The sequence below is a fragment of the Tubulanus polymorphus genome, chromosome 2 (genome assembly GCF_964204645.1).
Source record: "Tubulanus polymorphus chromosome 2, tnTubPoly1.2, whole genome shotgun sequence".
Lineage (NCBI taxonomy): Eukaryota > Metazoa > Nemertea > Palaeonemertea > Tubulaniformes > Tubulanidae > Tubulanus > Tubulanus polymorphus.
This window is the reverse complement of record NC_134026.1, coordinates 3,004,653-3,029,501: the sequence shown is the minus strand read 5'-3', so window position 1 is coordinate 3,029,501 and position 24,849 is coordinate 3,004,653. Positions and strand designations below refer to the sequence as shown.

The 24,849-nt window shown below is 36.1% G+C and overlaps 4 protein-coding genes across 6 annotated transcripts; 2 read left to right on the top strand and 2 right to left on the bottom strand.

The window, feature by feature from the left end:
* Positions 1-25: 25 nt before the first annotated feature.
* Positions 26-10,343, bottom strand: LOC141899360 (protein EFR3 homolog A-like). The gene is made up of 22 exons (XM_074785615.1): positions 10,224-10,343; positions 9,961-10,037; positions 9,741-9,868; positions 9,501-9,651; positions 9,259-9,380; positions 9,054-9,179; positions 8,840-8,968; positions 8,673-8,751; positions 8,445-8,580; positions 8,237-8,365; positions 8,015-8,163; positions 7,716-7,888; positions 7,548-7,623; positions 7,292-7,453; positions 6,789-6,917; positions 6,588-6,664; positions 6,369-6,508; positions 4,277-4,368; positions 3,791-3,829; positions 2,332-2,380; positions 2,140-2,249; positions 26-1,781 (listed from the first exon to the last, which is right to left on the bottom strand). Exons 1-22 carry the CDS (start codon positions 10,228-10,230, stop codon positions 1,641-1,643), a joined length of 2,421 nt encoding a protein of 806 aa, XP_074641716.1. The 5' UTR covers positions 10,231-10,343; the 3' UTR covers positions 26-1,640.
* A 36-nt stretch (positions 10,344-10,379) lies between these two features.
* Positions 10,380-11,103, top strand: LOC141900417 (uncharacterized). 2 transcript variants are annotated; one of them, XM_074787307.1, is made up of 2 exons: positions 10,380-10,456; positions 10,679-11,103. In XM_074787307.1, exon 2 carries the CDS (start codon positions 10,706-10,708, stop codon positions 11,000-11,002), a length of 297 nt encoding a protein of 98 aa, XP_074643408.1. In that variant the 5' UTR covers positions 10,380-10,456; positions 10,679-10,705; the 3' UTR covers positions 11,003-11,103. The 2 variants fall into 2 exon arrangements, with proteins under 2 accessions (XP_074643408.1, XP_074643407.1); XM_074787306.1 differs by having other exon boundaries at positions 10,381-10,460.
* Positions 11,104-11,352: 249 nt separating this feature from the next.
* LOC141900199 (uncharacterized) lies at positions 11,353-19,668 on the top strand. 2 transcript variants are annotated; one of them, XM_074786979.1, is made up of 19 exons: positions 11,353-11,494; positions 12,198-12,289; positions 12,553-12,633; positions 12,731-12,779; positions 12,863-13,006; positions 13,117-13,160; positions 13,401-13,484; positions 13,559-13,692; positions 13,780-13,810; positions 13,905-14,118; positions 14,496-14,637; positions 14,777-14,867; positions 15,091-15,195; positions 15,436-15,526; positions 15,617-15,737; positions 15,834-15,923; positions 16,012-16,114; positions 16,224-16,378; positions 16,885-19,668. In XM_074786979.1, exons 1-19 carry the CDS (start codon positions 11,446-11,448, stop codon positions 17,042-17,044), a joined length of 1,980 nt encoding a protein of 659 aa, XP_074643080.1. In that variant the 5' UTR covers positions 11,353-11,445; the 3' UTR covers positions 17,045-19,668. The 2 variants fall into 2 exon arrangements, with proteins under 2 accessions (XP_074643080.1, XP_074643081.1); XM_074786980.1 differs by having other exon boundaries at positions 16,224-16,418; positions 16,885-16,925.
* A 781-nt stretch (positions 19,669-20,449) lies between these two features.
* On the bottom strand, positions 20,450-22,844 carry LOC141899400 (uncharacterized). Its single transcript, XM_074785668.1, has 2 exons — positions 22,453-22,844; positions 20,450-22,337 (listed from the first exon to the last, which is right to left on the bottom strand). The coding sequence occupies exons 1-2, from the start codon at positions 22,729-22,731 to the stop codon at positions 20,796-20,798; spliced, it is 1,821 nt and encodes a 606-aa protein (XP_074641769.1). The 5' UTR covers positions 22,732-22,844; the 3' UTR covers positions 20,450-20,795.
* Between the last annotated feature and the right edge of the window lie 2,005 nt (positions 22,845-24,849).

The window sequence follows — 24,849 nt, the reverse complement described above, 5'->3', positions numbered from 1 at the left end:
CAAACCTGACAAAGTATTTAGGCAGTGGTAATTTTATTAATGGTTTGATTCTACCAGTATCTTGGCACTATGTAGGTACACTACAAGCAAAAAGCTGATTGAATTCCTCTACGGTACATGTATCGCATTAAATATACTTGAGAGAAGGAATGAATTTTATTTATTCATTTAGCACGGATTTTTAAACTAACTAATCTCCACTTCGGAAGTGAAACAATTTAGGAAATTGTGCGAATAGAATTTACATCAATTTGGAATGGTCTAGTAATGAGGAAATGTGAGAGAAGCTTAAGCTTTAATTCGTATTATACGTACATATAAAACACAATAACTATCACAGACATACCGGTATTTTCAAACGGATCCTTCTAACATTTTTTCGACAATAATCAAGTTATAAAACCCATAATTTAGATAACATTTTATGATATAATGTACAACAAAACACGGATATTTCTTATCACTCGGGACCAGGTAAAATATCTGCGGTAAGATAATCTACCCTACAGTATACTCTTAACAAAAATTACAAGCATACAATATTACCAAAAATAAATTACAGACAAACTGAATATCGGTTGTTTACTAAGTACTTTACTAAATCCCAACTGCTAGCAAAATATAAGACTGCCCTACCATGTATCCACTCGAGTCCTAGGAGGTCAGTTCCATATTCATGGCTTACCAGTCCAAGACCATCATAATTCAAAAGCTAATCTAACATTTTAATACCAGTCTAAAGTTTTAAGCCCTTTTCTTGACTATGGAACCAGCCCCTGAATTCGAAGTGAACCTCAAAACTTCTTGTTTTACCGGTAATCATCTTAACAGAAGCATTTCACTAGATAAAATATCTACCCGAAATTGATATAACCATCCTATTATCTAGTGTTTCTCCCTGGATAAAACATCGACCCGAAACATACACAATGACTAGCATCATATGATGATGATGATGGCAAGCTTTCCAACAATCGCATATCACTCAGATTTTTGCTACACTTTACAATATCATCTACAAACCTTTAAAGCTACAATAGACATTGCTCGTAAATACTTTTCACCATATATCTTTAAATTAATTCTATCTTACAATCATTATTTACAATATTTTTCTACAATCTATGATCTATACTTTCAACAATATTTGTACATAAAATTCTATTCATATATTTCATATACATTTCTATTTCATAGCTATCTCCCAATCAATAATGTACAAAATACATTGGTTTTTTTTACATTTGACAAATTCTCTCAATACATTTATAATTCATTGATATCAACTATTTTCATGATGTAAGCAAATCTTGTATAGATTGTATCTGAAAGCGCTGCTGTTAATGTTCGATTATTACAAAATGTTCTTATTAAAATCGACATGAATTTGTGCTGGCACTTTTTGATGGAAGAAATGAATCCTTTGCATTTAAGACTAGATGCATGTCATAGACCAGAATGGATGGAATATCTATTTTACACAGCCAGCAATCTACGTATTTTGAATGCATATGTTAGGTAAATACGAGTATATATAAGTCTATGGATAATCTAAATCTTGATGGTTATCAGTTTTTACTAGTCATACTTACAGCGACTAATAAATGACAGTATAGTTAATTACAGAGCTGGAATTGACCTTAGTACACAAACAAGTCAGGAAATTGCATTTCAAACGATGGCTCGTTAGAATTATCTTCATACTTTGTCATGAGAGGGGTTTTTTCGGCACTGTTATCGCTTTCTTGAGCTATTGCACTGAGAATATCATCCAACTTATTCTGAAACAGATAGAATGAATAATGAAGTTTCTTTTGCGACTGGACACTGGCTGCTTGCAAGGGCCTGCTTGGTGTAATTATCTTGTCGAGATAATGGGGTAGTGGCACCACTACTGCAGCAATCAAGGATTCCACTTATGGCAGGCGAGGATCCACCAGGTTCCCTAGCAGTAACTTGGTCTTCCGTGTTCGATTTGTTCTACATTTCAATGAAAACTGAATGAACTTTTTCTTAAATGAATCAATCACGGATGATAACTATACCGATATCTGAGTAAAAAGAAAGTTAAGTGCTTGTCATACCCTCTGGTGGGATACTGTGACTCAACTGTGAATCTGCATGCATATTAACGCTCACCTTAGCTTCGGATCTAGCCATGATTTCTTCGAATGGTGCATTGCGGAATGTGTCCAATATATACAACCTTCGTTCTTCTTCTTCTTGCTTGAGTTTCTCATCACTTTGGGCTGCAACAAATAAGGAAGACATTTCTAATTGCTTGAAAAACTACTGACTACATTTGCAAAGCATTAACTATGGAGAACTGACCTAGGATCTTTTTCATTGACTCAAAAGTGATCTCTTCCTCTGGGTGTCTCTGAAAATAGAAATATCGCATAAACCAGTCATTCAATACATTGTATATATACATATTCTCCGGTACATGTTGGGAGTGCTGCTGCAAATGAGAACCATCACCGTATTCGATAACTATTCTCAAACCAGGTAGAAAAGAGAACCGTTGACCTCTAAGAATCTACGTAAGTACATATTCACACGAGTGTTGTCTTAATACGAACTACTTTATATCATAAATACAAGTACAGCAACATGCCTCTGAAAATGAGATATATCTACCATGAAAAAAAAAACAGTCGAAACATCCCCAGGTATGAAATATGCAACCTCTAAACAGGCCCTCCACACAGTATCAAAAATACATAAAGAAGTATTTTTGACAGTATCGATACCTTACACTGAAAATAATCAATTAATATTAATGGCACATCATATTTACCAATTACTGATGATAAAATGGTTACCATAATATGCGCATCATAGCCCATAGCCTGATTGAAACTTAAGTTCATAAGAAATAGTTTAAGTAAGAGATTTTTATCAATGGAATCTATGGACAGAGATGAAGTAAGAATTCGAATTGATACGGTATTTATTTGAAAATTTCATAAAAAAGACCGAAGCCCAAGTTCCCAGCCAGGAGCGCGATACTTTCTCTCAGCCTGGTGCAACATCGAAAATCTCATTGATCTGTTGATGAATGGGCTAAGGATGTGTGCGCCTTCCTGTACCAAGGAACTGGGACCAATAAACCGGTGAATAGATGCACTAGTCCTGTCGTATAAAACTATGATCAATGTAATGTTAACTATAGTAGGTACAGTTTATAGTAGAGCTCCGAGTAATCATTTACTCAAGATGACCACTCAGAGCTGAAGGGAAAAAGAAAGAATTACCCGAGTCAACTAAATCTCAGTTCTCCAAACTATCTAGAAACCGTAAAATGAAAAACTTTGTTCTGTAAAAGCTTCGACTTCTACGACCTAGCATTCTCTCAAAGGCTTATAATCCAGCATTATATCGAATCGCAATCAAGGGCAAATGAGCCAACTGTATAAACACCCCCCGGTAATTTATTTGATAGTTTCACCGACGAATATGATAACAACACAGAAAATTTATCTTAAAATGTTGCCTACACGAATAGATACGTAATATTCATGTAATACTCAAAGCTTCAGCTCTACGATTACTGTACAAAAGCCAGCGGTGCAATTATATAAGCCGCTAAAATAATACAAACTTCATCCTCGCTTGCCGCAGAGCGCGACGAGCTCGGATACGGTTTTTTTTTCAGTGTACGAATTCACGACACGTTTGCAAAAACTGAGAGATCAATAAAATAAGCTAATAAGATATATGTATAAAATTGACCCGCGGTAAAGCTAAGCGTTATTATAAGGGCTACTGGATATAAAAGTCGACATACCAAATCAACCGAAAACTTTCGGCTTATTATCGATATACGCTGAAATTAAGAACGGACGAGTGTTATGAGTCATGCTATAAGATTTCATTAAGCACAGGCTGTTACTGGTAGTTACACTTCCAACTTGGAATTTGATTTCGCCCGCAACTTGGAAACACATTTCGGAAAGTTGGTGATTATTTTGAGTAAAGATTTGAATGAAATCTGTATCTATCTAATTGTAAGACACGTCTTCATAAACTAATCACTTTTATTCTTTCACTATTGTGCCCAAGCGAGGATATACTGCGGTATTCCAAATTAGTACATGACAAACATGGTACTCACATAAGACATTTAACTCAAAGACATCTAGGCAACAGAATTTAGATGACAGCAAGGCATTTGCAGCTCATATGTCGATGAACATTTTAATAACATGTTCTCTTACTGCATCCCTTGCATGATGAATAAGCTAAGACAAGATCCAACGAGGAAATAACTTACCCTCCCTCCGAGTCCTGGTGACGAATGTACACTATCCACCTCCAGGCTAATTGAATGAATATCATTCGCGCTGTAAGCTCGGTCAACCATGTCTGAAATTTCAAATATGCCAACAATTCAGAAAACTAAGATACTCGCAAGTCAAATTTCTGTATGAGGAGTTTGAATCTGAACAGTTACTATTGAAAAGTTAACCTTTGGAGGATGCGGAATTATAAGTATGAAAGGCGAAGTATGATAATGGCCCGGAGTGGGATTGAAACAGCTTGGGAATGTTTGCTGGGTAAGGCACATTTATCAAAACCTAAAAAGCAGCATATTGACTTCTTATCTACCACATCCAACCGAATGAATAAATTCACAAGAAGCACAATTTGATACAAAAGCAGTATTCGAAGATGAAGAATTGTCTAATACTGAAAGCGTATCGCTGTAACAAGACTGCAGGAAAACACACCTATATAGAAGAATGCAGCACACAACTAGTGTTCTTATGGGGAATGAGCCATGCTAGAAGGGGCATAGTTTTTCATGAATCAGTTGCCTGCGTAAAGTTCACCAGTCATAACATGTCACAATTATTACAAGATTGTAAGAAATTTGATTAGTAGCAATGAAGAAGTAAAACCTATGACAATGTAGAATAAAATTCAGAACAAGACCTGAACCATGAAAGGGGGGGTTGTGGTGGGGGCAGTGGTAGAGCAGGGACAGATCCAGCAAGGGGGCCACACTTCAGTAATAAATCCTAAAAATGAAGGAAATACCGATTTTTCGATGAAGTAGGCCTGGCCTAAAATGCTGGATCTACTCTACAAAGGAAGGGATGTGATACAAAAACACTGCATTTATAGGTTTAGGACTTTTCTAATCTTCATGGTACCAATGGCATCATTTACAAAAGGTTTCGAACAAGCTACTAGGAAATATATAAAGCCGATGCGACAACATAATGTGATACAACAAACTTGATTTCTAGCGTACAACAACTCAAAATCATCGCCAACCCAATTAAAGGCACCAGTCATTTATGACTAGAATATATATCCTAGTATTTGATTGTGGTATCCCGTAATGAAGACAACACATTGATATAAAAACACCATGCAGCCCCTGATGGAGTGCAGACATATATACACAACGGTAGACAGTGCATTTGACTTTTGAGTCGCATTCAGAGAATTGCTGTGTGTAATCTCCATCAAAGGCGAATAGAAATCAGAAGTTTTTCTTAGCAGAAAATTGTTAAAATTTGATATTTTACCAAACTGAAACACTGTACCAAAAAATGAGAAATATGAGTATTAGTATCAAATAGAACACAGCATATTAACAGTCAACGATTGAACGCATGTTTTTTCATATTTTTTTCTTTCTTAATCGTCTCTTGAAATACTTTTCGTTCCCAACACCAACTGAACACAACAAAATATAAACTACCATTGATTCATCTAAAATATTCAACTAATTAAGCAAGCGTTAGACAAGAAACAAATTTCGCAATGGTTTTTTTCATTTTTTTGAAGCTAAAAATGATTAATGAATTATTCATCAACTCATGACATGTATGTCCTTTCATTTAACACCATAAATGTAACCTATAAGGTGACAGTATCGTTGAAAATTCTCCCTCGAAGCCTTTTAAAAAGGCTTTGAGGGAAAATTTTTTAAAAGCTTTTAAAAATTTTGTCCATAAATCTCAACAATTACACAATCATTGATTGGACATAGATGTACAAGAGAAAATGAGGAAATTTCAGCAAATCAACTTTTGAAACAAAAGTACCCAATAAGGTCTACAGACCTGGGATTCCTGAAACAATATTCAACATAAATAAACTATGTGTAATCAAATCATATCTTAATATCAAAACCGAAAATTTGCTAAATAAACCAGACTATTACTATGCATCAGATAAAAATAATAATTCAATTAATTAAATCAGTTCTTTTTTCTAGCTTATGTTAATTGATAGCAACACACAACATCTTTATGAAACTGCCAGTAATTATAGTCACAAGATATCAAGTGTCAATAAGCTTGCTAATTTTCTGTCATTAAGTAACTCTAATTAAAGGCGTAATAACGTACCAATTCCGATTCCTGATGGTCTGGCAGCGAAAGGAGTATCAAGTTTTGTTGTATCAAATCCAGCATTCTTTAAAGCTTCAGCGATACTGTTCTTATTGAATAGCAGATGTTCTTTGATGCTATCCGAAGATGATGGGTAGCTGCAAAATCATCAATAATATTCCATTATATATATCCTCCTGAGTAAATAGTCTTTTGAAAGCGAAATCACCAAATCACCTTTTAATAGTATTAGTTCTATTGAAGGCCTGGTCGGGTAGAAGGTAACCAGCTTCAATTTCGCGACTTTGTATAACCTAACAAATACCACAAAAAGTAAAATCTATATATTCGAGTTCGTAAACAAAATTTTCCTAAATAAAGGATCATTGATCAAAATGAGAGACAAGGGTCTTCCGTGTAAATATTTCGCTAATCTACCTTTGTACAATGTTGACAAAATGCAGGAATCGCTGTAAGTTGACTGATCAAATTCAAATATGCAGCCACTACTGAGTGAACTGCGCATTTATGCGTCAATGGAAGATCGGTTTTATTTTGCACCACTTGCTGTAATATGATAGAGAAACAACGATGAATATCACTCAAAAATTAACACATATTTTGAACTTAACCCTTTCAGTGCGTCTACACCGCAGTGCGGTGTATAAATCAGTGATGGTTTATGCTAGTACACCGCACTGCGGTGTATTGATGTAATTAGTAATTTGTAATTATCTCTATTGAAAAATGGCAGCAAGTGTCAAACATAGTGAAATACTAGTAACTAACGATACACCGCACTGTGGTGTAGACGCACTATAGTGGTATTCCCATTGTTCAACACACTAGGGTGGAATTTTTTAGAATTTTCAAATTTTCTCCAGCACTATAGGGTATTAATTAGTCAGCACTGAAAGGGTTAAGAGAAATTTCAGGCAGACCTGTATTCCTAGAGCTAGCCGTATTAGATCCACTAAAATCTCTTCTCCTCCGCATTCAATACTTAGTAATGCTAACGTACAATACAACGCCTCAAAGTTCTCCGATTTATTGTTGAACATTTGCATATTCTCATAAAGATGCCAGTATATTTGCATACCATGCTGTAAATTTAGACATCACACGCGCATTTAATCAGCTTCTAATTTTTCTCATTCGATGAATTCAGATACATGCAAAAGTTGTTTATGAACTAACCTTTTTCAGAAACATAATATCCTGTCTGGGAGGCAACTCTACTGTCAGGTCCAATTGCGCTATATCTTTCGGAATGCTGAAACATACCGTAATTCATTTATGATGAGAAAGACTTTAGATTAAGCAATTCAGTTGCCTTTCTATTGTTTAATGGAGAATGTGGCTTACCGAACGTGTTGTATTTCCACAGAATTATCATGTCTATCGAGTAATGTGTGTAAAATCTTTTGCACGATCAGTCGTATACCGCTATCATTAACTGTAGCTATTCTTAAAAGAGGTTCTAGAAACGCCGGCGGAAAAGCATTCGAGTAAACCACTGTTTTGTATTTGGTCGCAACCTTAAGAAAGAAGGATCACTTTTTATCAGCAATCTGATTCTTGATTTTCATAGTAATTAGATCAGCATTTCTAGGCGGAAGAATTATGCAGATATGCACGATCATGAGCTTTGTAATTTAAGTTACCTTCAGTAAAGTCTTCAGTAGCATAGTTTGTAAAAGGACATCCGATGAATCGGATAGATTGTCATCATCAGATGGCATCGGAACTTTTCCCATCACAAACATTAGAATTTCTATCTTCTGATAGTCGGGCAAGTGATTTGCGAATTCACCTATAAACAGGAAGTTAGGTATGAATATACATGTATAACGAGTTGAGGCTAACGAGATATTTGAGGATTTTACCGATTGTATTGATGATCGATTCTTGAAATCGTTTTTCTTCATTCAATGACTGTTCATTTATTGTCATGGAATTGACTGAATTCTTTAAATGTCGCAACAATGTGTTGAATACTTCTAAAACTGATGGGCCTAAATGAACGCAGCAAAATATGTTAAATTCATCAATTCATTAGAGTTGGAACTGTTTATTGCTTTTAAGGATACGAACCGATAGATCCACCAGCAGCAATTAGCACAGTTTCTCCTAACACGTCTACAATACTGGCCTTGACCTTCGCTTCACTGTGACTGTGGTCATCTAAATGACTCATCAGTATTTGCACCACAAGATATCCAAACTGAGCCTAAGTCAAATAAGTACAAATACATTATTGATGTCTTTATTTTCTATTTTTGAACAGGGGATTTATTCTATGCTCAGCCACCACAAACATACCTGTACAGAATACATAACCATTTTAAAGCATTTCACAGCAAACTCGTTAGGAACCCATAAACCATGATTGTCGAGGTGACTGAAAATAATATGAAATCATCAATTTCAGTACAATTCATTGAAGAAATTATTATTAAATCAATGTGCTCAAGATCGTTGATAGTTACTTGAGAGCGGGTTGTAAAATTGAGTTAATATTTCCAAAAGACGCGCGACAAATGAGATCTCTGACACAAGTTTCAGCAACTACCGAAGGATGTTCCTCTCCTCCTGGACTTTCAACTTCGCGACTATGACTGAAATATTTACAAAAATTATTCAACTACCGGTTAATTGAATCTTTCCACACTTATTATCGTGAACCGCATATGAATTGCATACCTTTGAATGTTGTAGAGCAACGAAGGAACTATCTTATCCATATGTTCCCAAATATTAACCTGAAGATCATCGGAGACAGTTTTTCGTACGACACCTTGAAGTCCTCGTAATCCAGCAACTCGTATTCTAAATACGTACAAAATAACGGAATAATCAGTACATAATCTCGCTGAGGGAATGAATGAATTCATTTCCCTATTTTTACCTGGTACGATCGTCCTCATTGTCGAGGTTTGAATGACACATGGAACTAAATTTCGATACGAAAAAATCGTAACGTCGATGATAAGAAGGCGTGTCTTCTTCGATATTGGAAAATTTTACGAACTAAAACATATAAAAAAAAAAAAAGGATTCACAGCCTAAAAAATGAATTTTTCTAGTGATAGATTTTTTCAACAATGTTAATACAAGTAAATATAGTACCAAAAATTAACACAGACTTACTGAAGATGTAGCCATACATTGGAGATCGGGCTCATCGCATTCTAATAGTTTTTGTACCATACGCAGAAAACTTTCGACGAACAAGTTGAGAGTTTGTGCGTGACACGCGACTAGTAACTGATCTAAAGCTTCCATTGCGATGAAAACAAACCTTTAAATATGAAACAGTTTGGTAATCTTAGGTAGTTTTATGCCAAAAATTTTAAACTTTTTTCTCTAGCCATGTATTTAGATACTAACGGTATTTTGTGTCTATGTACATCATGACTCAAGCGTTTCGCTAGATAATCTCCAATCCGGTCCAATTTCTCTGGTGATGATAAGGCATAGAATGTCAACTTTTCCATGTTATTTTTGACCAAACCATCCTAGAAAAACATGATATAAATATACAATCTGTACTATCATTCTCAAGATAAGTAACATCATTTTATGAAATAAGTGACATTTATTCCCTGACCTGTGGATTGACCGGGAAGATATTATCAACGAGCACCTTGTACCTCGGCTTACAAGCCACACAGCAACCGTAACAAGCTGTAATCAAAGATAAAATATCATCAAAGCATCATCCGTGTCGATACCGACCACTGGACAGTAAAAACACAGACTAGATTAAAAAAGGAGGCAGTCAAGGTAATTAAATTGAAGTCTATCAATCAAGACATTGAAAATATCACATTTAAAGATTAGGAATTTCATCGAAAATACGTATTTACGAACCTGGCATGTCTATGGTTTAATTCATTCGATTAATCTCATTATCAGTACCTACTGGGTCGATGAATTTATGAGAAAAAGGGCGAAAAAACGAAAAACCATTAAACCCGGAAATCGATCCAGACCCACAAACGAGTCCATATTCGCATAATAGCTTTGACCGCCTTCGATCGCGTTCGATCCGAAATCCCTGTACATCGTCAGTCCTCCTAAAATTTGATTTCAGAGGTTAATTTGTAGGTAAATCGATGTAAAATTATTATAATTGTGGATGTATGTGTAATTAGTAGAATGTTTCATATTCGTTATACAAATTATCGAAATTTTTTCGAATATTCAGGCTGAAATGTGTAAATTGTTAGTGAGAATAGATAAAAATAGGATCAGGACTTTAATTTGGTTATCTACATTTGTGCCTCTTAATGTAAATGATATATTTAGCATATATGTAATTTCAGTGAAAATACTTCTTAAGATCGAAGACAATGACATCACCATCACCTCCACCAGTCGACATTAGAAAGGCTTTATTTCAGTCCCCGCACGCTGTTGCTGATGATGACCAAGTTGGCGTATCGGAAAATATGATGAATATATTAATGATCGACCACGACACCGAAGCCAGTTTATACTCTTTACAAAAAGACTTGCACAAACAGAGACTGAAGCATATAAAAGAGAAATTAAAAGATGTTGCTGAGGATAACTGGCGCTATCCAACCATCGATAGTCTTATTGGATTAAACCCGGCTTCCAGTAATAACACTATAAAACCGAGCTGAATGATACAATAATAATCGGGCTGTTAAACTTTTATTTTTTTTTGTGAATAAATTATTTTGTTTGAATTACGTTAATGAAATAAATAAAACTTTATCAATTGAATGGAGTTCTCTAGACCTAGTAGTTGTTTGTGTATGTATGTTGCCTTCCTTTGGATCAGCCATCTTTGCTGTTTTAATGAAGAACAATTATTCGTCATTTTAGAACAGTTGGATTATTTCCAGTTGCAGAGTTACAAAAATCTACTTTAATCAAATTATTTGACAAGTTTTAGGCAAACTAATCGCGGGATTCGAACCCATCGCACTGATTCGTGTCACGTGACCCATTTCGTAAATGGCGACTGCCAGTGAACCGAGAAATCTTCAGTGTGAATGTAGACGTTTGAACAGCATGTACATTCGTTTTTGATTGTATGACACATTTATACATACCGTAAATAATGAGACTGACAACTGAAGAAGCCTACCATATTTTAGAATTGCCATTTGGTAAGTGTAAGACGCATACTTGTTATCTGAAGCAAGTGATTAGATTTTGTAAAGAGATTGATTGACTCTTCTCTGGACGCAGGACAGTATCTCTGCTGTAGAAAAAGAAACCATATCCTTGCTGTCGCATAATACATCTATTTGATTGTGACGGATGTACCAGACTATTGGACAATTTTAGAAATTCACTTAATTAGTGTTTGCTTATGAACATAGAACATGAAAGGGATAGAAAAAGACAATTTCCTTTCCTGCTGGCTATTCATTATTTGACATTTTACTTTACGTAAGTTTTTATTGCTCCATTTATTGACATAATCGTGTTACGTATTTTAGTAGATTCTGCTGGAACTGAAAATGTTTAGCCAGTTGAGGTTAATAAACTTGCTCGAATTATCAGAACTACCATCATATAGCCATATAGCCATAGGGAATATAATGTTACATGATAACCTTGGTGAAATACTACGCTGTCAATATAAAAATCCCACAATAAAAAAGGAAAATCAGTCTAAAAAGTTTTCTTAAGCTAAAATATTCTACAATGAAATCCAAACTTTCGACTTTATTCAAATAGTCATCAAATAATTTACATTGCATAATCATCTTGAAAAGGTTTTTCTTACCATTGAAAGCGAAAATGAAAGTTGATAAGAGTAATTCAACTGCGAAACATGACGTTAGAAATTATTTTTCCTTTTAGGGGCCAATTCTGAAAATATTCGTTCTAATTATAAAAAATTAGCTCTGAAATGGCATCCAGATAAACATAAGGATAAAGCAGAAGCAACACAGGTAAAATATATGAATATCACTGCTACTTAACAGACTTCTTATTAGTTCTTTATTCATTAAAAAGATTGACCAAAAACAGTTTAACTCATATTTCGGGGATTAACGCGAAGAACAGTTTCACAGAAAAGTAGCCAGAAATTTGGTTTACTTGCTGTTGGTTATTAATTTTCATTACACTAAACTGAATTTACGTCGAGAGTTGAAAGTTGAGCGTTAATTGTCGTAGAACTGGTAATTACTGATGACGTATTGAATGATTGTAGAGATTCCAGCAGATTAGTGCCGCGTATAAACGATTACAAGATGATGAAGAAGATGAAGCTGAAGATATCATTATGACGATGGTAACTTTATATTCCTACTCGGTTCAAACACACTGTCTGTGGAAAACCTTTTCACGAAAGACAGAGTTCACAATTGTTTCGTTGTTATTGTTTTCAGGATGATATGTTCGAACTGTTTCAACAAATTTTCTTCGCAAAAGCCATGGGTAAGAAATTATGCATGTTTACAAATTTGAAATTTATTTCTTAAAAAAGGAATTTGAATCGGATGTTTCCCGTTTATTTTCAGCGAATGCATTTAATGGATACAGTAGTAGTGATGATGATTACGACGATGATGATGATTATGATGAAGATGACGACGACGATGATGAAGTTGATTATCTTAGTTTTCTGACCGGAAAGTTTCCAAACAAAACTGCCGATCGCAAAAGTATGCTATGGACGGTGGATTGCTGCGTCGAACCAGTTCAATGAGAATAAAGCTCTACTCATTGTCATTGTATTATAAGGGATATTAATAGTCTTTCTTTATTTGTTTAGATACTCCTACCACTCAACCAGCGAGGAAGAAACTTACTCCTGAGGTGAATAGAAATATTGAAGAATGTTGATTTGAAATATATTCAAGGCCATACCTAGAATTTTAATTTGGGGGGGGGCTTGAGAAACCCGAAAAAACGGCAGTTTGATTGGATATAACAATATTTGCAAAAAGGCCTTCCTGCCTCGCGCTATACAACCCTGATATTACATTGATTTACCCCTACCTCCCGCGTACAGCACTGATAGGCCTATTACAGTAATTTTCTGCCCCATCTTTCCAGGAGATAAAAAAGAACGCTGATGAATTAGTCGCTGAAGAAGAGAAGGAGAAACGAAAGGCCGAGAAAAGGAGAGCTAAGAAAAAGGTATGAACGAAAATCTTAAATGATTTTTGATCGGGGCAAAATTACCTAATAAAAGATTTGTAATTTTCAAACAGCGCCAGCGAGAAAAGAAAAAATTAGATAAACAACAAACTGAACAGAAAAAACAAGTAAATGGTAAAAAAACTGAAACATCTAGTAATGCAACGGAAAGATCACCGACCAGTAATAATAAAAAGGCTGAAAAGAAGTGAGTACTATCTTGATGTTGCTGTTGTAGGCCTATTAGAATTTGTGTTTTTCGCAGAAAGTGATGAAATCTCGTGTCCTTTTTCAGGTCTAAAGATAAAAGTGCTACAGATGAAGAGGTAAATAATAATCCTATAATCCATGTGTTCGTAGCCGGCCAGTATAAGATATTGTTTACTCAAATCGATACTGGATTGCTGCTTTGATTTCTAGGAGTTGGATACGAACGCGGCGTTTTTCACGAAAGTACGCAATAAAAAGAAGAAAGGCCTCGTTCAGGACTCGAACGTTAGCGGTGGTATAAAAGGCGTCGGCAGCGCGAAGAATAAAACTGCTCATACTGCTGTGAATGTTCAATCCAAAGCCGGTGATGAAGTTTCAGCTGAAGATCTAGATCCAATTGTCTTGCGTAGTCGACAGTTAGCCAGTACGTATGTTACAACTGATTACTTGACCAAGTCTGTAAAATTCTTGCTGCGCAGAAATTTTTGACAAGATGATCGGGTCGTAAGTTGACCTGAGCTTAGCTTAAAGCGTTTGCTTCGAAACAGTCATGGATCTCAGGTTACCTGGATTCTGGATCTCGTGGCCTCACTATTTCTTGCTCCCTTCTGTGGATGAATTTATCAGTCTCCAAAGACTCAGTAAAGCTTTGTTCTGTATGTTTTCACCAGTTTTTGGCGATCGAATGGTTTTGAATCTTAACTGAATAATCCGTACATCTCAAACAAACCGAAGACCGAATACGATTAATGTATAAATGATGTTGATTATATTTTAATAAGATTTCAATGAATATTTCAGTTCGTGGTAATGAATTGGCTAATACAGGTCATTACGCTGCTGCTGTTGATCTATTTACCGAAGCTATAAAACTTGATCCGAAGGATTTTCGATTCTTCGGTAACAGGTCTTATTGTTACGATAGAATAACATTATATGAAAAGTAAGTTTGATTCATAAGGATCTTCAGTTTAATGATTATCTCAAGGATTACTTATTTTACTGGTACTTAATACTTGAGTTCTCCGAGTTTGCTGCGATTGGGGTGTATTTCACTGGAATTTTGAATATTTATTTTGTAGAGCATTACGTGATGCAGATAAAGCTATAAGTTTAGCTCCTGACTGGCCAAAAGGATATTTTAGAAAAGGTCGGGCGTTAGCTGGTTTAAAAGTAAGTCTTACAATATAGCCATACCTTGGAAGTTTTTACAGAAGAAGGAATTTATTAAGAAGGAATAGAATCTTAAGTGTCTTTGTCAACAATGTTAAAAACCACCTCTTAAAACTCTTGCAATAGTTTGTGGGCTTAATTAATTATCTTGGTGTTTAACAGGATTAATAGTAACTGTGGAATAAGACTTTATTCAATCTTCTGTATGTGGTTGATTTTTCAGTTAAGCGCTGATGCTGAACAAGCTTTTATGCAGGTGTTAAAATTAGATAGAAATTGTGAAGACGCTCAACAGGAATTGATACGAGTTCGTACGGCTCAAATAACTGTAAGTTTCAAATTGAAATGTGCATGATTTCCGGGATCCAGTTTTTCAGTTGTGAGTTAGAGTAAACTCTGAGTTAAAATCAGTTCATTTTCGATGAGTTAACTCCCGAGTCAAATCTTTACTCGTAACTGTGGAGCTGCACCCTGGACGTTAATAGAGAAACTGCAGTAAAAAGCTTAGTTTACTGTAATGAATATTTTCATCAGAATTTAGAAAAGAAACCTTGATTTGCTTCTATAGGAAATGGGTTTTTCGCAACAGCAAGCAGAAGCTGCAATACGTCAGTATGGAACGGTGCAAGGTGCTTTAGATTCATTACTAGCTGGAGTTGGTGAGTCATTTGCATCTCTTGAGACACTACCAATTCAATGTAATCAACTAGTCATACTTAATCGATGGGATTCACATTTATTTGTTTCAGCTGAAAATTCTTTGAATAATGATTATTCAACAGTATCTGAAGATGATGAATTTATAGAAGTCAATACAAATCCTTCTAGTTCAATCATAAATTCTTCAAGCCCTCCAGAAACTAAAATGGAGTAAGTTAATACCCAAGCACTGTGCTCCGCAGGGTTTAAGCTACTCCTTTGATGAAATATGTTTGAATACAATTATTCATTTCATTTTCGCTTCAGTCCAACAAATCCCGAAGGTCTCACGGCATTATGGGTCGGCAATGTCTTACCTGAAGTCACTGAAAAGAAACTAACTCAAATGTTTTCCAGGTAAGATCACTATCATTTGACAGAATCAGTTTTGAGAAATTTTGAGAAGAGCCTCTAAATGATGATAGTTTCTTTGTTTATTTCGTAGATATGGTTCTGTTACCAGTGTTCGATGTCTACCAGAAAAATATTGTGCTTTCGTGAATTTTAAAACAAAAGAATCGGCTGGTCGCGCAATGCATTTATTACAGGTACATTTTAGAAATTGAAGGAAACGTTTTCGCTTCTGAATCTTAAAACCATCATCGATTTCATTGATTTACGTACTTTTGATACGCAGTTCTTGTTTTCTATGCGTAGAGTGTTGAATGCGGAGGTCAGCGTTTACTGATAAAATTTCCTGATAACCCGATCGAGCGGACAGCGGCGGCGCAAGCAGGAACGGGAAGTGTCGTCATTAAAAAATCTGGTGCTCCTAATACTCCTAAACGTCTACAAAAAGAAAATATATCAAAGTAATTATTTGTTTTACTTTCTGAAGGGGCCGTTGATAAAGTAGGTAAACAATATTTTGCTGATTTTTAACCCGGTCCTTGCACATGTGTGCAATTTTAAGCATTACTCATACAAAGAGAGAAGTGGTCAATTTTTTACTCACTTCCCAAAGATGCATACATACTTTATAAATGGCCTTTGCCTTGAATGAATGATTCTGTCGGTGTTCTCAGCAAAGTCTTCCAATGGGGCAGCTCCACCCTGTCATTTTCACATACCCAATACACCCCTCTGATAATTGGTCTTCCTGCAAAATGTTCTCATAAACTTGATGAATTTCAATGTTCCTAGGTGATTAAGCCGCGGGTTTTACTGTATTACCAAAAGCTTTGCAACTTTTCTCACTCATTGATATACTAAAAACGTATGAATGCTGCTGTGCCTCGAAAACATATCGGAATGAATAACATTTTATAACGATACCAATTTCGAAGGATGTCTTCTATTCGACTACTCGTTTTTTCAGCGATACAGATCCGAATATTCAAAAACAGAGCGGTCCGGTGAACGGTAATGAATGTTACTTCTGGAGGACGACCGGCTGTACGTACGGCGAAAAGTGTCATTGGAAACATATACCCAGTCATAAAGGTCTCGATCGTAAACCGTGGCAGAAAACAAAATGAAAGCGGTCTTTATTAAATATAATACAATCGTATCGATGAATATGATATTGATATATCTAGATATATCGTGTATATTATTAACATAATGTTGACGATTATGGTTGAAGATAGTTCTGGCATTTAGTAGAATATCCTGATTATTCTTCTCATATTATCATTCATATACATGTATGTGATGATTTTTCCTGTATGGCGAAAGTATTTACGTTTTGAAGTTATTTTTAGATTTTATTTTTACAAGTTCAGTTCGATACGCGCGTGACGAAAGCTTTCAAGAGTGATGATGATGATGATGATGATGATGATGATGATAATGTTTGAATTATGCGTGTATTACGAAAAAGTAATAACTTGGTTAACGCATTGTAGAATTTCAATATTTTCAACAAGATAGTGCAACTGCAACCTGAGCTGTTCTTCTTGGTGAATTTTAACGGTGGATTTCTGCCTAGCGTACATGAAAATTTGGTCAGTGTTAAAGTCAAAAGTTTGAACCGAAACCCTTAAGAGGGTCAACAAGCAAATACGTAAAAAACCCCACAATAAATCCTGAAAAAGATGAAAGTTTATACATTGTATTGAGGGGAGCAACATTTCAGCTACATTCTTGTAGCCATCATCAGGCATACTACATGTACCGGTATGTAATTTAAGTATGCTAATAAAATGTAATTGAAACGTTGCTCAATACATTCAATACTAGAATTTTTCGTCTTATTTTCTGGACGCTTTGCGGAATTTTTTATGTATCCTTCCTACGCAGAAACTGTATCATCTCAACTTATTAACACGCAAAACTACGGTCATTTTACCCGGGACCCTGTTCCGCAGTTATGAGTTCGATCTGACCTTGCTAGCTGCTTTCAGTTCATTCCCTATAATTTTGATCCTATTTCGAAATCACTGGGAACTGCATCCTGAGAGTGATTCTTTGGTTCTATGTAACAAATGGTAATATTTTGGGCTATTATATGCAATTTTTAAAGAGTGACAATTCTTATTGGAGGAGGGTGAATTACTATAACTATAGTTAAATGGAAAGTGTTGGAGAGATTGTAAGTATTTCTATTGTAATGTCTACTTAAGCGTGCGCATCTATTGCAAGAAGCTGCGGCATTGGGGAAAGGGGTTGGTGTACATAGATGAATGACATGTGCGAAGAGTGTTCCCTCGGTGCTTTATACTCAATCTGAAAACAGTTGTAATGTAACTTAGTACTATGAAGTACGTGTTTTTTTTTTTGGTTTAGTATAGATTATGATGATTTAGATTCGTTCAATGCAGTACCTGTAGGCTATATCGATGTCCCACAAAATTATATGCACACGGCCAAAAAACAGACATATCCATAGGGTGTATTTGAAATGAGTTATTTGCTGCTCTTCCCTCGTTACATAAGTGCATCTCACTGTGACGATAAACGAGCCCCGACATGTAACAAAAGAATGAGAAATTTCATACTGGATATGAACAATTTTCAGTTACATTGATATTGTACGAGTAAAATGAGACTTTTTGGTCCACTGAAATTCCTTGTTACAAGGTTCCACTGTCAAATAACCTTCAATTATGGCCAATGATATACAACACTATTCTAACCCCAGATTCTATGATGTGCAGAATCTTCGAATTGAAATGCTTTTTATGCAGAAATTAATTGGAGATTCGTTTCTGGCAGGTCCAGCGCAATTTTTCTGTGATCAACGCTCACACTTAAAAAGTAAGAGCTGTTACAATAATCATATAACAGTTGTATTTCCTACTTTGTTTTACTAATTTCTGTTCAATCAAAATCAAAAGATAGAATATTTGATTTACCTCAGTGCTTGTTGTCGTGATACATTGTCTAGATTATGCGATTGTTGATTTCTCTACTGATCAAAGTCTAATACTGAAAAGTTCATTGCATTGAGACGTGTTGCAATGCTAGCCTTCTCCAGATGCCAGATTGTTAGGGGACCAGTCTTCCAGTCATTGATACATCATACATACATGTATTTTGAAAACAGTAAATATCCTTTATAATGCCACGAGTGTGGCGTTTTAAAGATTGGTATTTTTATCGAATTGATAAGGTTGGATTGAGCAAACTGTGGCATTGAAAATGATGGTAAATACGTAACGGACTTTGACTGAAACAATTTGCTGTATGTGGGTTCATTTTTGAAACCATGAAAACGTGCCTAACTCGACCATCGACACATTTTAATGCGTAACTGCTTAAGTTTCTGACATTATTTGGAAAATGACCCGAACGTGTATTTTTCATAGATCGGTTTCAAATAATTGCATGTAATAGTGGAATTTCTAATCTTCGAGATGTACCGTGTGCTGCATGTTGTCTGTGGAATCGGCAATTTATGAATGTAAACCGGCCAGATTGATTTAGGTGCTCCGTACAGAATTTATCATCACAAAATAATGACATTTGTCTTATACAGAGTATGTGAAACTTTCATCTGCTTTAGTGTCAAAACAATTTAATTGATTTGAATATTATGTGAAGTTTTGCGTTATAAGAAACGTCGTGGTATGTTGATAAATAATAGTTTTGTTTGATGATCATCCCAGTTTTACTATTTGTTCAGAATATAAACTTTAAAATCGGAATAAAGTATATTCCATTGCAATATATTGAAATAATTTGTCGTCGTTCGTGGATTTGTGTCGTGACCTGGGAATGTTCATACTTCAACATTCGTCATCAAATCGATTACTCATTTCACTGGCCAGCCCCCCCCCATAAGAATATCTTGCTGTTTTCTACCCTATATTTACCAGTTATTTGATAAGCAAAACTTTGTATTCAATTAAAAACTGCAGGACAACATTTCGGACTCTACATAGTGTATGAAACGTCATGTCCTCCGTAAAGAATTTTTGCAGAATGTGGGTTTTCATACATAATTTATTCTCCAAATTTGAGTGTGGCTATTCTCTACTTCCCAGGGGCCAGTTGCATAGTCGTGGCTTAAGACTTAAGACCAGTCTAAGACCAACTTAGTTCTATAGCTAATCTAACAACTTAAGACCACTTTTGGACTTAAGTCACAACTATGCAACTGGCCCCTGGGGCCGGTTGCATAGTCATGGCTTAGACTTAAGACCAGTCTAAGACCAACTTAGTTCTATAGCCAATATAACAACTTAAGACTGGTACGTCTTAAGATTTAAGACCACTTTTTGACTTAAGTCACGACTGTGCAACTGGCCCCAGATGTCCATTTAAGCCTCTCCTGCATTGAAACTGGTGTTCTTCCTCTAGGTTGTAAACGGTTCATATAAAATTATTTTAAAATGGGACGTGGAAAACCACAGCAAACTCCAGATTCTGGTCGGATTTGATTCAACGGACTGTAGCCTATTATATCGATTCTGACGAGACATTTAAAGTTACTACATGTATTTATTTACAATCAATAATCGAGGATTGAACAGAATGTGCATCATAAAATATGTGACAATATTCTTTTTCATGTACAATATTTTTCTTTTATGATATATGTGTTGCATCTACATTTGACGGCTATGCTTACATGCATAAAACAACTTCATTAGCAGCCGAACCTTGGTTAGTTTCCTTAAATCGTTAGTGGTAAGCTTTTATAATCGAACAGGCTTTTCCATGAAAATATCCTATCGTGAAACTGAAGCACAGACAGGCTAGTCAGTAATCCGTCAGACAGGTCACTGACTAGCCTGTAACTTGATGATGGTAAAATTCATTTCAACGGCTTTATCATATTCCAGTTTAGTTTATCTTATACAACCGCAATGCTCTCTGTGTACTGGATCTGTCGTAATGACGAACTGCCAACTCGTCGTCAACTATCTGTAAATCGCACAATATGCTGTCAATTTCAGTGAAGATAATTTTCGACCCTTGGAAAGATTCCCGGTCATATTCAACGAGGATCAAAGCTCCCTTGTTTTCTACCTTGGGACTGACGGACAACAGCAAACTGGAATCGCTTAGTACGTGCGGGAAAACGAGATGAGGCGGGAACGGTAGATCCGGCAGGTCTACGACGAAACCATCGAGCAAACCGCAATCAGAATCTAGATACAACAACCGCCTTCGTCTGTAGCAAAACAGGAACATCTCACCGCGGTCATTCACATCAAAACTATTAATCCACTCGGACGAGCAATTATCTGGTAATTCACGAATTGCCATCTTATTCCTATCGATTAGACCAGATTTTTCATCGAGCGGCATCGCGAATATCTTCGTTTGCGTTTGAATGTATGCGACGTCATTTTTCAGGACGAATGAAAGATGACACGTCGCGGCATCGACTGTGATGATATCTGTGATGTAATCTTCAGCTAGAGGAACCTTCTTTCTGTACTGCTTCAAGTATGAACTGCCGTCGTCTAGAAAAACTAAAACGTACAGACGACCATCATTAGAAGTACCTAATCCTCGTATGGTTTCCTTATTAGACAAATATGTATTTATTCTTTTACTGTCATAGCAGAAAAGACTAGCATCTTTCCTACAATCAGCAGTTATCAAAAGTGATTTGGCACCATCGCGTTCAGCAGGAATAACCGTCATATAATCTTGCCTATACGAGGTTAATATTTGTTTACTGTAGGCCACGGTAAAATCTTTGCTTTTTGTCGTCGTTTTTTCGAGCTTAATTTTCAATTCTTTGATTTGATCATTTGCAGCCTCTAATAAATCGTTTGTAGCTTTCAATCGATTTTTCAACTCTTTCGTTTCTTCGTCCTTTACGCGTTGGTCTCTCTGGATTTGCGTCACATCCAACTCTAACTTCCTAAATAGTTCGTTCACAGCGGCCAGTTCTTCGCGCGTCGGATCTTGACTAGTTGATTGTGCCACTTGATTGACAGTTGTTTCGAGATGAGTGAAACGATTTTCCATATTGTCGTGGTATTGTTTAACGTCTTCATTCATAGCATTCAAACTCAGTGCCAGTTTTTCTTCCACCTGTGCAATATTTTCTTTGACAGTTGTCATCAGCTCCGCAACATCATTAGCTCCGTTGGATGAGTGATCGGCATCATTGCTGCCTCCACCTTGTTGTCTTTCAGGAGCGCAACCCAAATTAATCTTTAGCGATGATTTCTGGCCATCGCATATCGCAGAAACATGCAAACCTCGGGCGAGCGTTTGCGGTGAACGGCGAATTTGGTTGGCATATATTTTGGCCGCTGCAGCATTCTGACATTCCACAGTAAATACATGGACCATAGGACAATGATCTAATGAAACTGGATCATCAAAGCAAATGTTGTTTGGCGGGTTTCTCCATTCTAATTTCACCTAAAAAGAAGAAAAGCCTTACATTAGGCTACTAGTAAAATGTAATGATTTCAAGATCGAAGTTGGTACGCCATGAACTGATGAAACTGAAAGTTGGTGGCAAGTTTTTTTGTACCTCGTCCAGTGGCATCATTTGTATATTGACAGTTTGATAGATGGATCCTAATTCCTCGTAAATCTTTTCTTCGAGTTCCTCACTCCACATAGTTACTGAGAGCAGCAGCAAATTATTTTCGCTACATGTCGAATCACTTTCCAGTTCCAGCAAGGGTTGATACTGGAATTTCAACACCGACGCCGACGGTTTTTCATTTTGCGGATCAGCAAAAACATTGATTTTTCGTTTTCTGAATGTTACAGAGAGAGCATGTTCACCCCGTGACGAACATGCCATTGTTCACGAGCACTGTGCTGTGCACTGGAGGGCGACCGAGAAAACACTGCCCAAAGCCTCTGAGCCGGAACTGCCTTGAATAACGACTGCAGTGCAATACACCGGCAGTGACACGAACTACAAAAAAATTATTTCATGTTTATGCATAATAAATATATACACAGTGGGCTACATATGGTAAAAACAAGTCATATTAGAAACGAAGACGAAACTGACTATATTAAAATAATATCCTCACCTCCGACCTCCGTCCCGCCGACAATAGGTAATTAACCCAAATTCAGGTATTGTCGATCGTTTCAAAGATGGTGGCACCGTCTATCCGATTAAAAAATAAAAATTAATTTTAATTTTAACTTCGACCCTTTCACTTTACGATGGTTATTATGATTTGATCGCAAAAGGTTGAAAGCCTGTTTTGGTCGATGGCGAGTGACGTCACTAGTACAAATTCCGAGCGGTTCGAATCCCACAATACGCCAAAATCACTACGGCCGCTCTGAGCGCACATCGCATTTCAACGTTGCCGTTTAATAATTGTAAAATAACTAATAATAGTTTAAGTTTTATAAGGGTTAGAAGTACATTGTATTTACTGCTAGTGTATGTATATATCATGTACGGTTGAGAGAAATCCCTGCCCTGGTTAAACAGTAAGTCCACTAAATCTTTAAATTTTAAGTTGTTTAATGAAACTATTATTGTTTTAAATTGTTAAAACTGCAAACTATGGTTGTCGAAGATGCACCTTCTTCACATCCTTTGAAATCCTGGATAGCATCGCTGTCGGCAAAGACCTTCAGGTCTGTCTTCAACGGCACATCGCTTTGGAACAAGCGACTACTGTGTTATCAAATCTGAACTAGGTAAAAAAATGTTCCCCAAAAATAAAGACAAGTAAACGGATTAATTTGAGGTTTGAATGTTTTTGTTTATTTGTTGGTTCAAATCGAACCCTCGTCATCCTGATCTCCATAAATCTAAGAAAAGTATTCGCACACTTAAAACAATAAAATACGAGCAATAAGCAATAACATCAGACTGGAGTAAGTAACTTTACTTAATTCACAGATACAATCCTACACAAAACAATAGCTATTCAGTGGCGGATCCACCCCTCTATTTTTACCGATGTAGCCGCAAATCTATGCGTTACTGAGTAAAAACCGAATGAAATCTTTCTATTAAGTAATGCTCAGAATGCACCTGCTTGCATCTATTTTTCCAAAAAATTTTTAGGAAGGGTCTTCGCGTTATCGGTGCTTGCTCTGGAATGGCTTACAGCCATCTGTTGTTGCTTTCATTTGCCCCCCCCTTCAAAATGCTGGATCCGCCCCTGAGTGCAGACAAAATGATCGACAAAGACATACAGAACTCTAAAACAACAGTTAACAATTTAAGCAACGATAGACAAAACAGATAGCTGATTACTTTACAAACCTGTTGTCAGAACCTTAATTATTTTTACATGTACATACAGAGGACTGTTAACAATTCAACCAATGAAATTGCGATAGAGATACAGAACATACAGCTTTAACAGTAAACAATGCAACCAATGAAATTGCGATAGAGATACAGAACATACAGCTTTAACAGTAAACCATGCAACCAATGAATTGCGATTAACTAAGACCTACGAGCAATTATCAAGTTTGATAATTGCTCGTAGCTAAGACATACAGGACAAACAGGACTAACTTAATTGCGATAGACATACAGGACATACAGGATTAACAGTAGACAATTCAACCAACGAATTGCGATTAACTAAGACATACAGGACTAAACCACAGGACATACAGGACTAACAGTAGACAATTCAACAACCAATGAATTGCGATTAACTAAGACATATAGGACATACAGGACTAACTTAATTGCGATAGACATACAGGACTAACAGTAAACAATGCAACCAATGAATTGCGATCGCGATCACAAAGACATACAGGACAAAACCACAGGACATACAGGACTAACAGTAGACAATTCAATAACCAATGAATTGCGATTATTTAAGAAATACAGGACTAACTTAATTGCGATAGACATACAGGACATACAGGATTAACAGTAGACAATTCAACCAACGAATTGCGATTAACTAAGACATAC